This window comes from Cotesia typhae, unplaced genomic scaffold (assembly GCF_013202065.1).
Source record: "Cotesia typhae breed Kobodo isofemale line unplaced genomic scaffold, CoteBio_Ctyphae contig_4, whole genome shotgun sequence".
Classification (NCBI taxonomy): Eukaryota; Metazoa; Arthropoda; class Insecta; order Hymenoptera; family Braconidae; genus Cotesia; species Cotesia typhae.
This window is the reverse complement of record NW_027423748.1, coordinates 3,945,650-3,960,755: the sequence shown is the minus strand read 5'-3', so window position 1 is coordinate 3,960,755 and position 15,106 is coordinate 3,945,650. Positions and strand designations below refer to the sequence as shown.

At 28.4% G+C, this 15,106-nt stretch overlaps 2 protein-coding genes across 3 annotated transcripts; one reads left to right on the top strand and one right to left on the bottom strand.

Moving 5' to 3' along the window:
• Nucleotides 1–4,699: 4,699 nt before the first annotated feature.
• Dtd (D-aminoacyl-tRNA deacylase) lies at nucleotides 4,700–6,681 on the bottom strand. Of its 2 annotated transcripts, XM_074242431.1 has the most exons (4): nucleotides 6,433–6,676; nucleotides 6,216–6,306; nucleotides 5,541–5,776; nucleotides 4,700–5,372 (listed from the first exon to the last, which is right to left on the bottom strand). In XM_074242431.1, the coding sequence occupies exons 1-4, from the start codon at nucleotides 6,473–6,475 to the stop codon at nucleotides 5,266–5,268; spliced, it is 477 nt and encodes a 158-aa protein (XP_074098532.1). In that variant the 5' UTR covers nucleotides 6,476–6,676; the 3' UTR covers nucleotides 4,700–5,265. The 2 variants fall into 2 exon arrangements, with proteins under 2 accessions (XP_074098532.1, XP_074098534.1); XM_074242433.1 differs by lacking the exons at nucleotides 4,700–5,372; nucleotides 5,541–5,776 and having other exon boundaries at nucleotides 6,212–6,306; nucleotides 6,433–6,681.
• A 210-nt stretch (nucleotides 6,682–6,891) lies between these two features.
• On the top strand, nucleotides 6,892–13,499 carry LOC141527121 (uncharacterized). The gene is given in 6 exon segments (XM_074242430.1): nucleotides 6,892–7,395; nucleotides 7,529–8,701; nucleotides 8,971–9,210; nucleotides 9,448–11,131; nucleotides 11,134–11,864; nucleotides 11,941–13,499. Coding segments are annotated over 6 exon segments (4,185 nt in total). The 5' UTR covers nucleotides 6,892–7,254; the 3' UTR covers nucleotides 12,157–13,499.
• Nucleotides 13,500–15,106: the final 1,607 nt, after the last annotated feature.

The window sequence follows — 15,106 nt, the reverse complement described above, 5'->3', positions numbered from 1 at the left end:
ATGGCCACGTTTTTTCCAGGTACCATCGCCGCTAACAGTCAAATTTGTCTCCGAATTTTCTTTCTTTAATGTAAGCTCTTTTTCTTCATTTATAGCTTGCTGCATACTGAGCTTACAAACAGTTTCGGCTGCAATCTGTAAATTCGTAAAACATCCCGCAAAAGTTTGGTCGTAAAATTTGCATGCTAAATCCATTAATCCACAGAAAAGATTTATCCCATTTATTCCGATGCCTAATAGACGCATCACAGCAACAATACGTTTATTTATTTCAAATGCGTTATTAATCATTGGTCCAGAATTAATATACGAATTGCCACATTCACAAATAATAGCAATTTTGAACCCTAGGCCTCTTGAACTTGCTTGATTGAAAGTAACTTTTTTTTGACAGGTTTTACACACCACTAAATTACTAATTGCACTAAAACTGATAAAAATTGCAAAATACAATATCCATGAGATGGGTCAATCACAACATTATTGTCATTATTTTGTAATAACTTTTCTGCGGACGTACTGGTATTCGCAGTAGATTGCTCAAATGTAAATCTATTTCCGGTAAACTTGCGTTTTTTCGCAATTGATCGATGCTTAGGAACATTGCGAGTTCCTTTTTTATTTGAATATGAAGATTGATCACTCATTTTCAAGAAAATAGCACGTGTAAAATTATGATGCGCTCGATACAACGATCACAATGAGACTAAATGTGTCTGGCTCCGAAAATAATTTACGTGGCAGTAAACGAAAAATTTCTAGAAATTTGTAGAAATTATTATAATGATATATTTTTGTATACCTGAGAGCCAACAATAGAAACTGGAATCGTGTTATAGGGGCTGGAAGAGACAGTAGACTCTGAACAATACTTCAGGTACGTCTCGCAGCTAATGACACTCTAGCTGCCGAGCGGCTGCTCTTTAAAATGTTATAACTCAAAAACTATTTGATATATCGATTTGAAATTTTAATATGTTATTTTTAAAGGTGTAATCTACCGAAATATGAAAAAAAAAAAAATCGACTTTTTCGAAATTTCACACTAGGTGTGCCCCTTAATAAATTAAAAATCCAAGTTTTTAAAAATAATTTTTCGCAATAAATTTTTTGTTAAATAAAATTAAAAATGGTCAAACGACAGCTAACTTTAATGTAATTTGATTTTTGGTAAAAATTTCTTACAAAATAGAAAATATCAAGTTGATGATCCACTCATTACACAAATCGCATGTGTATTTAAATGAATCTTTTTTCATTTGTTTGAATGTTCGATTCAAATGCTGTAGACATCTGTAATGAGAATATCTTCCGCAGTTATTACATTCGATCCAGCCGGGATTGTTATCAATTTCTTCGTGACCACATCTAAGGCACCTATCAGAAACATTTAAGGACTCATTAATAATATCAATTTTCAATTGTTCTCTTAATTGTATTGGGTCAAATTGAGTGATAGAAACTAAATTGCTCTTTAAAATTTCCTGTATGAAATTAATCACAAAAATTCCGCAGTTGTCTGAATCTGTCTGAATCTGGTGTTTGTTATACGATACAGTCCAATGTTTATGCGATTCCTTAAATATTTAGCTGTAGGTATCCACAAAATTTTTAAAATACTCTTCACACGCTTTTTGTAGTGTTTTAACGCGATTAGTCATAGGATCCATATAATAAAAACGGCTATTTTTCACATCAATAAAAATGAGAACCTAGTGCTGATTATTTATGTTAAGGGGTAAAAAAATTGCAGTTTTATTGTCCCATAATTGTTTTAAATTATTTAAAAAGTTTGGTCCAACATTTGAACATTTCTTAAGTAAAATGTGAGTACTTAGTTCACAATTAGTAAATCCAACATACTGTCGAAAATATGACTGCAATATAAACATGTTTGCGCAATAATCTATTAATTCATTCGATATCCATTGACCATTAAATAGTATTCACCAAAAAGATATAATACATTATTACTGCCATTAAAATTTGTCAAAGCCGAAACAAAATAAAATCGAGTGATTTTCGGAGCAAAATAATAATCAACATTTTGAACGGTAAAATTATTGGTATTAATCACTAAAAATGACCGTCGAAGATCGTTTAAAGCCGTTTCTATATTCTTAGAGTGTTGGTATGTCTTTGCCCATTTATTTTCTAATCGAGATTTCTAAATCTCTTCAGACTCTAAATTATCTGGTTTATTAATTGGACTAACTCTTTTTTTTAGCTGCTTTAATATGTACAGAGGGTTCTTTATAGCCCAATTCATTGAAAACGGTGCGTAGAGGAATTTTGATTGTATCAATATACCGCCCAACTTTTAAATGATCTACGTCCGCCATTTTTACTTGTTTGAAATGGTTTTAAACAGAAGCATTGGTATATAGTGATTTTTTGTAGGACTCAAAAAAGTTGTCCAAAAAAAAAGATAAGGCAAGAGATTTTGGAGGAAATATTCAGCCAAAGTTTTAGAAAAAAAATTATTTTTTAAACGAAGATAAATTTTACTTTTTTCAGCATCGGTTTCAACTTTGTTTTTTATGGGAAGGTAACGTTGAAAATGTTTGGAGGATTCGTAAGCTATAGCCCCTGAGAAATTATTTTCCAAAACGAAAGTATCATCAATATCATGCTTATCATCATTAACACCATCGAAATCATTTGAATGCTTTTGATCACTGATAAATTTCATCGCGTTAACTACTTCTGTGCATTTAAATGGGAATAATAATATAATAAATAAATTTTCAATTAATTTGTCAAATCTATGAATATCATCACAGTGAACCAATGTAGCGACAGCTTCTAAAATAAATTTTGTTGTTTGATTTTCAACTTTATGAGTTTTTCCATACCGTGAGATGATTTTCATGAAATGTGAGTAGCAGACAAATAATGGTGTAATGTTTGAAGGCAATGGGCAATTAAGGAAAATGGCTTCGTATGCTAAATCAGAATATTTTTGAATTGAACAATCGTTCCAACCGTATATTAAGGCGTTTATGTTACCCCATCACCAATCAGAAATGAAGACATTAAAACAATAGGTTCTTGAAGTATTTTAAACAGTCAGAAATTGAAGCAGAAGTGTGATTATTGGTAATAAATTCTAATAGGGGGTAAATTTTGTTGTTTATATTTACAACAGCTGCGTAGTAATACACTACGTTTGGAAGATTTATAAGGTAATCGAACAACTGAGCCAGTTGCATCAAGGTGCACTTTTAAATTCGGATGCTCTTTTAAAAATTCTATTTGTTCGTCGATTCCCAAATAAATTGAAAAAGGCAGTTCATATTTTCGGATGTACGGGTGATTGTTGTCGTAGTTGTCTAATCGTAGAATAACATCAATTATATCGTTAGTATCACAATCATTTTTAGATAATTCCTGCGATCGAGCTTTACGAATGACGGTTGTAGAACTTGTAAATTGATAATTACCATCATTCTTAGCCAATTGTTTATCCATGGAATTAACTAATGAATTCCGAACAATTCGGGATTTTACATGCCTCAATTGCCCTTGTAATTTTTGCCTTTGAGCTCCACGTAATTGATAACATAAAGTTAAATCATGATCAGTATTATCTCCCGATGAAAAAATTTTAATGTAGGTTTTTAGTTTATGACTATCATATGATCATGAAATTAAAATTTTTTTACAATTTGGTTGACAACAATTGGCATAAGAACGAAAATAAATATTTTTACGCAGTTTAATACTGTCACTGAAAATTAGGGAACAAGTAATATTGAAGTTTTTTGGTAGGGACTCACGTAAATATTGATATACCAGCTCAGAAATGATCGACTCTTTACAAACAATCTGAGTTGATGAAACAATTGATGTCCCAAGAAAATCATAGTTGTTTCGTAATTTAGTAACTTTCGTCTCCTCCGATGATATTGACGAGTTACTAAATTGGCGACTTAATTGCCGAATCAATTGTTCAGAATCATCATTATCTACATCGGCTTCAGTTTCACATTCTTTAGAATTCGATGGAATATCTGAATCAATATTGACGTCCGTCTTGATAGATTTCTTCTTTAAATTTGATGATGATGATAATAATAATGAGTTAAAATTTTCTTGTTTTTCAACTGTCTGATTGTTTTGGTCTTAAACTCATTTCGGTCATTCTTCCAAGCGAAGTACAAATTTGTGTAGAATTTGTCAATTTCATTTTTCTTTAAGTCGAAATGTTGACATAGATTTGAAAAAAGGCTTTTCTGTTGTGTAGGGTTGTCACCAACATCTTCAATACTTTTAGCATGTAATAATATTGCCGTGTAAGTTTTAGTGATATCAAATTTCATTTTTATAATTTGTACACTTTTGGTTTATTAATAGAGAAAAAGTCATATGAAGAGTTCTACAGAAAAAAAAGTCAAAGAAATTTGAAGTTATAGGTTTTAAAAGAAATAGTTGGTAATTACAATAATATTTTCATTACCTTTCAGGAAACAATTGTTAATAATTATGTATAATAAGTATGGAGTAATAAATAAAAATGTTTTATAAATAGTATTTACTTTCAAAGATTTGAAAAAATATTAGATATACCAACATCAGATATTTCAAAATTGAATGTTCATGGCAACGAAAGCTGTTATGGTCAGAACATAAGCGCCACTAGTGAACGATAAAGGAAGCATTTTGAAATGAAAAAAGGGGGCAAAATATAAAACACATAAACTTGCATAAAATGTTATTAATAAGTTATTAGAAAGTAAATATACACATATATACATATAAATGGATGTATACATCCAGTAAAATTAATATATATTAAAATAAAAAATTGTCTGATAAGTAAAAAATTGATAACTTGGTAGGAAATTAAAAAAATTTAATTTTGAATAAGTGCAGGTGTAGATTTTGACAAAAGAAAGACCTGCATTTTTTTATTTTTATGCTGTCTTTTTTTTAATTGTTATAATTCGATTTATATAATAATAAAAATTTTGAAATAAAAAATAAATGCAGGTCTAAATTGGTGCAAAAGAGATGCATATACTTCATTTCGAATTCCTCCGCCAGAAAATGCTGATTTGAGCACTCGTCAAAATTTTATTTTTTAAATTTCTATTAAAAAAATTTTTTTCTAAAATACAAATAAATGCAGTTGTAAATATTCAAATTTTAAATAACTGCATTTTTTTATTTTTTGTAAATTAGATTCTTTCGCCGAGATATCGATTGTCAAAGTTTTCGATTGTATGTTGTCCGCTAAGTTCACACTCATGTAATATCAATAATTTATACTGGTACAGATTCAACGTTATCTTTAACTGGAGATTCTATTTCCAAAGTAACTGGCCCGTCATTTTCTATCTGAACGTTCATCATAGCTCCGAATTTACCATCTGTAATAAAATTAATAGATTAATTAATTTAGTTGTCTAATATTTTATTTCATTAAAAATAATAAATTCAACTTTTTATTTTTTTAACAAATTTTTTTATAAAATTTTTGTAAATAGACCCGTAATTTTTTTCTTATTTTATAAATTATCATTAGACAAAATAGGTACCTTTAATAAATATAGGTTTATATTTTCGTTTCAATTCTTCCAAGAAGTTTTTATAAAATGTCTCAGCAGCTGAAGTAGACATAGCTCGATGAAAATCTAATTTATTTCCTTTCAAAATATGATAAAGAGTAAATTGACTGACACATAAGATTTCGAATTCTTTGTCCATGACATTTAAAGCCCATCTTTTGCCAGCAGCTCCATCAAAAACTCTCATCTTCAGTAATTTTTCTGCACTAAAATTTTTAAAGTATTTATAAGCTATGTAAGAATTTTAAGTTATACCACTGAAGTTGACGGATTTAAAAATTTTTTTGAACTTTGTAGTAATTAAATTACTTTAATTAAAAAGTTTCACATGTAAAGCATTTTTTTATTGTAATTAATTTTTTTAAAAAATTTTAAAACTGACAGCTGACCGCAAACTTCAGTATTATATTAAGTTAGCCAACATCTAAAAATTTTTAGAATTTTTTTTACTAAAAAAATGATAAAAAAATAAAAAAAATTTTTCAATTGTAAAAAACCTGAAAAACAACGCGTGAAATAAAAAAAAAATATTTTTCAGTTTTAATTTAATAAATTAACAATAATCACAAAATTAAAAACGTCGGCTAACTTTATTATTATAAAATTAAACTGTCGTTTATTAATTAATATTAATTAAAGTCTTACATGTACTCGGCATCAGCAATAGTATCATCAGTTTTTATTCCAATTAGTACACATAATCCATTACCAATACTACTGATTACTTCTCCATTGACTGCAAAATAATAAAGTTTTTTTTTTTTTTTTTATTTATTAATCAAATAAATAAATAATAATTTTGAATGTTTAATATGCAGTGGCGCATGCGCTGTTTTCTAACCTAACAAATTAAGATATTTACCTACGACCGACGCTTTTGTAACACGTTGAACTAAAGCTTTCATGGTATAATAAATTGCGGATTAATTTTAAGAACAAGTTGTCGATGTTTTGATATTGTTAATATTGATATAATCAGATATAAATAAACGCAGTATCGGCGCTCAGTGTTTACAGACACTGGAAAAATAATTAAATAATGATAATAATAATTTTATTAAAAAAAATAGCCCGCGCCACTTTGGACCCTCAACAATTAAAACATAAACTGACTACATTAGTAATAATAATGAAACGAACTTCGCTAATACATGTCACGACATCTATTGAAAAATAGCACAAAAAGAAAATTCAACAGTGGTGCCAAGAATTTATGTCAGAATGAATTTTATTGGGATTGTCAACAATAACCACCACACTTATTCCCGCGCTCCTTCATTTTAACAACAACCAACATTACTAACACGCCGTTATTCCACACTATCTACCACTACTACCAATACGGGAGATATATACCTATAGATAATGCTCATTTGACTTTTCAAAGATTGTTTACAAGCAATCGTGAATACGGAGCATAAGCATTACAATATAAATAATTAATATAATTAATAAACCTAGACTTGTTAGGCTAAAGAGTAACCTAAATAATAATAAATAATTAAAGTGTTGTGTGATAAAATGTATTAAGCGTCTCTCTCGATGATCTGCTGGCGCTGGATTGATTGTAACGCTTATAACGATAGTCATTTGGCAAGCCACTTGTTGCGTCTAGGTTATGGTGTCATAAACAATTGTTATGATTCCAAAAAAATTAATATTAAATTGATAATTAGTGATAATAATGCAAGATCGGGGTGTTGGGGGCATGGAAGCTCCTGGTATGAGCCTCTTCCAGGGCTCCGATAGTATTAAAATAAACTCCATTATACATAGACAAGAGGAGGATGAGGAACAAGAGGATTTGAAGCGACGTGATGAAGAGGTAACTTGATACATGCTTTTTTTTTCTCTCTGTCTATATTTATTAACTTAAATTTTTGTTTGTAATTCTTTTTTTTCCTTCATGAAATTTGATATTTTTAAAAGTTTTAACCTAACTTTGATTTATTTTTTAGATAAAAGATTTGTTGACAAACGCCTTTGAAGATTTGGACGAAGACGACGAAGTGAGCTCGGTAAATAGTAGCAATTTTCATGATACCCGAGATTTAGACCCAAATAACAGCAATAGTTTAATAAACAATCGGTCAAAAAATCAAATAAATAACGACAAGGCAGTTCCTACACTGTCACATTATCAAAAAGAGTTTGGAATCTACACCTCTGATGGCAAAGCTAAGTATGCTATGAGTACGCCATATTATTCTGGTAAATCTAACTCTGAAATACAGTGTGATTTTGACATGTACGGGCAGATGGGAACGCCGCGTACTAGTAATAGAGACAATCATTCCCTAAATTCTATACCAGAAAACTCGTTTGAGTTGCCAAGAGCGCCGAGCCTCACTAGTCCAATAACGTTTCCAAATGATTTGCGGGCGCAAATCAATGATGGATACACTTTTGTGGACAATTATCCGTCTAATTATGAAACTCCGTCGAATCATTTTGATACGCAGAACGCTAAATACTCAAATAATGGATACTTAGAGACTTATGACAATAATAATCCGTTAGAAAATATAAAAGAAGTTGGTAGTGGTGACCACGATGATAGTTCGGATCACTATAACCACTGTTATAAAACCAGCCCGAATGGACGACCTGCGATCAGCAATGATACTAATGCTTATAAAACCGCTGAGTACAATAGTAAAGAACAGTTGGAGGTACTTTATTCGGTAAGAGTGCGCGAAATCGAACGACTGACTGAAGAAGTCCAACAACTTCAGTTGGAAAAAGAGGAAGAAAAGAATCAATTATCAAGGAAACTTGCACTAGCTCAGTCTGAAATTGAAAGATCCAATTTATCGAGAAACCAAGCGCAGAACGCACTGATTGACGCTAAAGCCGAAATCGCTCAACTTCAAGGGCAGATTGAAACTTTTAAGGAAAAAATAGCCGTGTTGGAGAAAACTAATAAAAATCTGAGTGATGAATTGAAGCAAGCTAAGAATTCAGTTGTTGATTTACAGCAGAAGATAGCAGTGTTGGAAAGAGTACAAAGTTTACAAGCTAACGATCGGACTCATGAGAAATTTTTGAAACAAGCTCAAGAAAAACACAGTATTGAAATGAAAAATATGCAAACACAAATTGACTTGCTCACTGATAAACTTAATGAGAAGGTAATTAATTTCTTTATTTAATTTTTTTTTTTAATTAATATTTTATATGATTGTTTGTATTGACTAATTATACATTAGTATGTAAATTATTTCGTTAACAAGCTGCCTATAATGGATTCGAATACTCAAGATTTATCGGCAAGTTTATATTTGTTGTTTGAAGCGACTTGTTAATTTTTTTTTTTTTTTTTCAATTAATCAAGTTTTTTATAGATTTCTTTTAATTTTCGATCGATTAATGATTGTTGTTTATTTATTATTTTTACTAGGAATCAATGTACGTGAGTTTGGAGCATAAATTAGCGGAAGTAAGACGTGCACATGAAACATTAATGGTTGAAAAAGGTGACACAATGAATCGTTTATCGAAAGCTTTGGAAGAAAGTCAAGTTCAATGTCGTAATCTCATGGCTACTAATAATGCTCAAGAGATTATGCAGTTGCAAAATCGTGTTAAAATTCTGACTGAAGAGAAAGAGGAAGTGCTCAAAACAGTTCAAGAATTGAAAGTAAGTATTTTTTATTTAGAATTTTGTTATGTTAACGCTGGGCACAAATCTATTTTCTAAAAAATATAATAATCACATGAATAATTTGATAATTAGCAGTGACAATTTATTGAATTGTGGTTATTATTTCTTTTTATTTTATTGTTAATTACAATATCATTTGTAGGTAGTGACAATAAATAAAAAATTAATTAGTGATAAAATAATAATATTAATTTACTTATAAATAATTTTCAGCATAAATTAGACGTTGCTAAAAGTGATGCCTTGCAATATGATTCACTATTGACGTCAACAATGGAGGAAGAATCAGATTCTATCAGGCAAATGAAGCTTGGCGAGCTGCATAATAAATCAAGAAACAAATCAGGTGAAGATATAATGAATAAATTAAGGGGTGAATTGCAGAGATGTATCGCTGGTCAAGCAATAAAACGTAAGGAAATAACACGACTGGAAAATACATTATCACAAAAAGACAAAGAACTCGAAAAGGCTTGTGCGCGAGCTGATTCTTGCCAGCAAGAGGCATCACGTTATGCCAAACGTGTTACTGACCTTGAACATGAACTTAAATCTTTCATCAGCGATCGCTCAATAAAAGTGACAAATCAAATTAGAAAGCTGACAGAAAATTTAACAGAAGTGCGGGAACAGAATGCGACATTGATACAAGAAAAAACAAAATTGCAAGAAAAGTTGGAGGAAACTTTGGCAAGTCAAGAAGAAACGATTCGTAAAATTCAACACGAGACTATGGCGCAGCAAGAGAAAGAAATGATTGGAGAGTTCAATAAAGAGTACCTGGAAATTCATGACAAAGCCGTTGAACGTGCCCGTCAAGAGGCACAGCTTGAAATAGTGCAATTAACCGTGCAATTAGAGCAAACACAAAGAGAGCTTGATCGCGTTAAAGAATTGTACATAGAAGTTTGTGGAACAAAAGAACAATTGATCAATGAGCACAAACAAGAAATAAAAACGCTCAGAGAGACTTACGCTAGTTTAGAATCCCAAAAACAAGAAATTGATTATGTTAAGCTAGAGCTTGAGGCACAAATTAAAATTACTCGACGATTAACTCATGAAAGTGAGTCTTACAAAAAGAAAATAATTGAATTAGAGAAAGACTTGAGCTATGAACGGAAAAAGAAAGTTGAATATGCGCGAAAAATTCACGAAGAAATTGAACGAGCGAAAGAAGAAGCACTCGCTGAGCTACGAAATGCTCATCCTGAACGACAAATCAGCATCTTGTTACCAGATCATTGCTCTGAACACTCAGATAAAATATCCCAGCTAGAATCTGACTGTAAACGTCTAGAAGAAAAGCTTTCGAGTGCCGTTGAAGAACAGCAAAAAATGTCAGAATTGCAGAAAGATTTGGATGGAGCAAAAATAAAAATTGCCCAGATGGAAATCGCTTATGAAACGCTAAAACGAAAATATAGTAATATTGTTAATGAGAAAAATGATTTATTAGTAAAGTTATCGAGACGCGAGCACCAACTATCGGATTCTAAGCATAATAATGATAATAAGGAGGCTAATCAAGCAAGTGTATCAGCTAAAATAAATTTAGAAAATAATACTTTGAAGAGCTTGTGTGAGAATCTGATGAAGGATAAGATTGGGTATCAGACGAGGATCAGTGAACTAGAAAACCAGTTGGTGGACTGCAAAAATAAGATAATGTATTATGAAAACAACATAAGTAGGTCACATGAAAGCTTATCGAATACGCGTAATGACTTGGAAAAAGAATTGAATCAGTATAAAGAATTGGTGAGAAAGCTCACTGATCAATTGAATAATAGCAAAGACGGCCAGAGAGAAGATATGGATGAACAACGAGTCAAGCAATTAGAGCTTGAGCTTCAAGAAAAAGAAGCTCAACTTCAACGGCTCAAAGATTTAGAAAAATAAAAGAAGAAAGAGATAGTTTAATTACAAAATTAAAAAATCAAGCTAAACAATTTGAAGAATATGTTAAAAATCAAAAGCAAGTTTCTGCAGAGTTAAATTTATCGCCACGTAGTACTTTTGAAACTAATGATCTTCAGAGGATTCGTGAGATGTCTATAAAAACAGTACGCGAGGAGATGGAACAAAAGGTCGCTGAAGAGCTTCGAATGATCGAAGATCAGCATCGCGTTAAGGAAAAAACTATTGAAGAAAGATATAAAAATATTTTGTCAGAACTTAATTTAAAATATGCAGAAAAGACGAAAGAGTTGGAAGCTATGAAAGAAGTTATGCTAACCGAAAAAATAAAATTACAAACTTCTTTTAAAGCTCACGAGCAAATAGTAACTCAGATGATTGAGCAAAACATTACCGAGTACAAACAAGAATTATTGGCCCGTAAATTGACTATTGAAAATTTACAAGGACAGTTAAGGCAAAAAGAACTTGATCATGAAGAAGCTAAGAATTCTATGGCACAAATTATGTCTACTTGGGCGGCAGAAAATCAAGCTATGAAAGACAATAAAGCTAAAATGCAAGAGGAAATTAATAAATTAAAAGAAGCTGAAGTAAAATTCACTGACGAAATCAATAGATTGAAGATAAAAGAAAAAGAAATGAAAAATAGTATTGACACGATAAAACATAAATATCAGTCCGCTAAAACCACTGCCCAAAATTATAAGGTAAACTAGTTTTTTTTTTTTTTTTTTTAAATAAGTATTTTGAAGAGTATGCATATAATTTTTTTATTGTTTATAGGAGTATGCGGAACAAAAAGAGAAATTTTTAATGGGAGAGTGTAAACGTATTGAAGATGGTTATAAAAAAGCCATAAATCAAGTACAACAGAACGTAGATGAAATCGTTAGTACCCAAGAATTACAGATGAAAGAAAAACTAAAAGAACTTGAGAGTCAATATGAAGAAAAGTTCCGGCAAACGCGGCATAAAATTAAGTACAAAGATAAGCGTTGAGGTATATTATATTAATTATAGTTATAAATACTATAACTATGCAATACTAGATCTGTTTTCAGTGACTGCCTTTTTTTTCTCTCGATTTAGAAGAGGCTAGTTATTTTTTAATACAAAGCACTTTATCGTACAAGAATTATCTTATTATTATTATTATTATTATTATTATTATTATTATTATTATTATTATTATTACACTATTATAACATTATAATTAATTTTAAATAGTAGAATAATTGAGAACGAACAAAAAAAGCATTCTAAAATACTCTTGCAAATTCATGTTACTTTATTGAAAATTGTAATTCATTATCAAAATCAAAGTAATATTTAAAAAAAAAAAAAAACTTGTATATAGAAAAAAAGTTACAATTTTATTAGAGTCGTTGAATCGTTTTTAATATGTATTGTATTTACATGACAAATTTTTATATTTGGCAATGTGGTTGCTGTAAAAATGACAAATTTATGGGATCAATAAAGATAAAGTATTTTTAGTTTATCGCAACCACATTAAACTTTTTTTTAAGTAATTTGTTCTTATTATATTGTAAAAATCAATCGATGCTTGCCAAACTTTAAAAATTTTTTTTATTCAAATTAGTGATAATTTATAATATAAATAAATATAATTATAGATTTTATATGTGTGAACATGACATTATGTAATTTTAGTAGTATTAATAGACATGAAAATTAAAAATATCAAAATTAAATTTACTAATAAACGAAAAATAAATTAACAAATAATAAATGATAATGTACAGTATTGCGCCAGATATAATCGAAAAAAAAAAAAATGAATGAATCTCTATTTCCAATTATAACAAAAAGACATTTTTACACAGTAATTAAAGAACAAAAAATCAATATATGTCAAATAAATAAAATAAAATAATTGTAAGTATATATCTTAAGGATTAATAATTGTATAAAGTTATAATTAGTATTTTTTTTTTATTTTTCGAAGTATAATTTCAGTACAATATGCGAGTTTAAGCAGCCATATGGTAAAAAAAAAAAAGTAATAAAAATATCATAATATTAGCAGGACTGATAGGATACAACTAATATTATTACTAATAATTGAAAATATTATTTTACATTGTGTCACATTAAATTTTTTTTTAATTACATTCATCATAACGTAGAATCTCATACATTTGTAATTTACAATAATTATTTTTTAGAAACAATATTATCAATTTCATAAGAAAAAAAAAACATGAAACAGATGAAATTAAATTTTAAAATCATCACTAGTTATAGAGTATTATTAATTATTAATTAGTCATGTATTTTTGTAACTAAAATATTAATTAATTTATTTTTTGTAATACAAATTTTATGTGACATTACATTGTGTTTATTTTTTATTTTATCCTATTGATTTTGAATAATAAAGCGATTTATATAATTATTTTTGTCCGAATTATAATATTCTTCCTGAATACATGTTTACAAGTTTTATAACGTTAAATATATAACTATCTTTAAAAACTGATTTTAAAAAAAATATACATCAAAAGATCATGAAAAAAATATTTAAAAAATTCTTCTTAAATGTTTTTTGTGTTATTTGCGGTTCTTTGTTACTTAATTTATTAATATAACAATACATTATTCGCTGAGAAAATTCGTAAAATTTTAATAATATTAAAACTAAAAGACATCTATCAATTTTTTAGATTTTTATTACTAAATTATTATAAAAAAATTTAAATACAAAAAAAAAACAATTACAAGTGCAAATTTTTTAAGAATTTTTTTTTTTTATAATTAATCTATACTAATATTATAAAGAGGAAAGATTTGATTGTTTGTTTGTTTGCATTGAATAGGCTTCGAAACTACTGAACCGATTTCAAAAATTCTTTCACTGTTGGGAAGCTAGAATATCCCCAGGAGACGTAGTAGCCCTGTTCAAAAATGTTGATTGAAAAGAATTAAAAATGATGAAATTCGAATTCTTTTCAATAAGTTCAATTCTTTTATTTGTATATACAGTTTGCATGGAGTGACCGTTTCTCAATTCTTTTCAATTAGTATTTTTAACCAGAGAAGCTATATAAGATTATAATTTATTTTGAAATTTTTGTTAAATACTCGTGCGAAGCCGGGGCGAACTGCTAGTTTTTATGATACTGAAGTTAGCAGTCAGCTGTCAATTTAAAAATTTTTTTAACAAATTAATTACAATAAAAAAATGCTTCTAAAAATTTTCACTTGTAATTTTTATTAATTTTCATATGACATTGAAGTTAGCTGTCATTTGATAATTTTTTAATTTTCTGTAACAAAAAAATGATTTTTAAAAAATTGCATTTTTAATTTATTAAAATTTCTTCAAGTCCATTTTTTTAATAATTTTTTTTTTTGTTATAATTTATTAGTTAAAAAAAAACTAAAGCAATTGTGAAGTGACAGCTAAATTTAATGACATTAAAGTTAGCTATCACTTATGACAATTTTTTAATTTTTTTTAACAAATAAATTTGCTCCAAAAAATTATTTTTAAAAAATTGCATTTGTAGTTTTTTAAAATTTCTTAATGTCAATTTTTTTATAAATTTTTTTGCCATAATTTATTTGTTACAAAAATTCTTAAAATTATCAACAATCTGCTAAATTAATTTTCATAATTTTCCCATGTGAAACTTTTAAATTAAATTTTTTTAATAATTTAATTGCTATAAAATTCTAAAAAATTTTTAATACCTGTCAACTTCAGTGTTATTAGTTTTTAATAAAAATTAATAATATTATGAGGATGAATTCAGCAGACAGCTAATTAAAAAAATTTTTAGATTAATTCTAACTTAATGGTTGTAAAAAAATATAAAAATTGCATAGAAAAAGCTTGTGAAAATTTCCATATGCATTTTTTTATACTATTTCTTCTGTAACAAATAAATTGCTTATAAATTATTAAAAAATTATCAGATGTCTG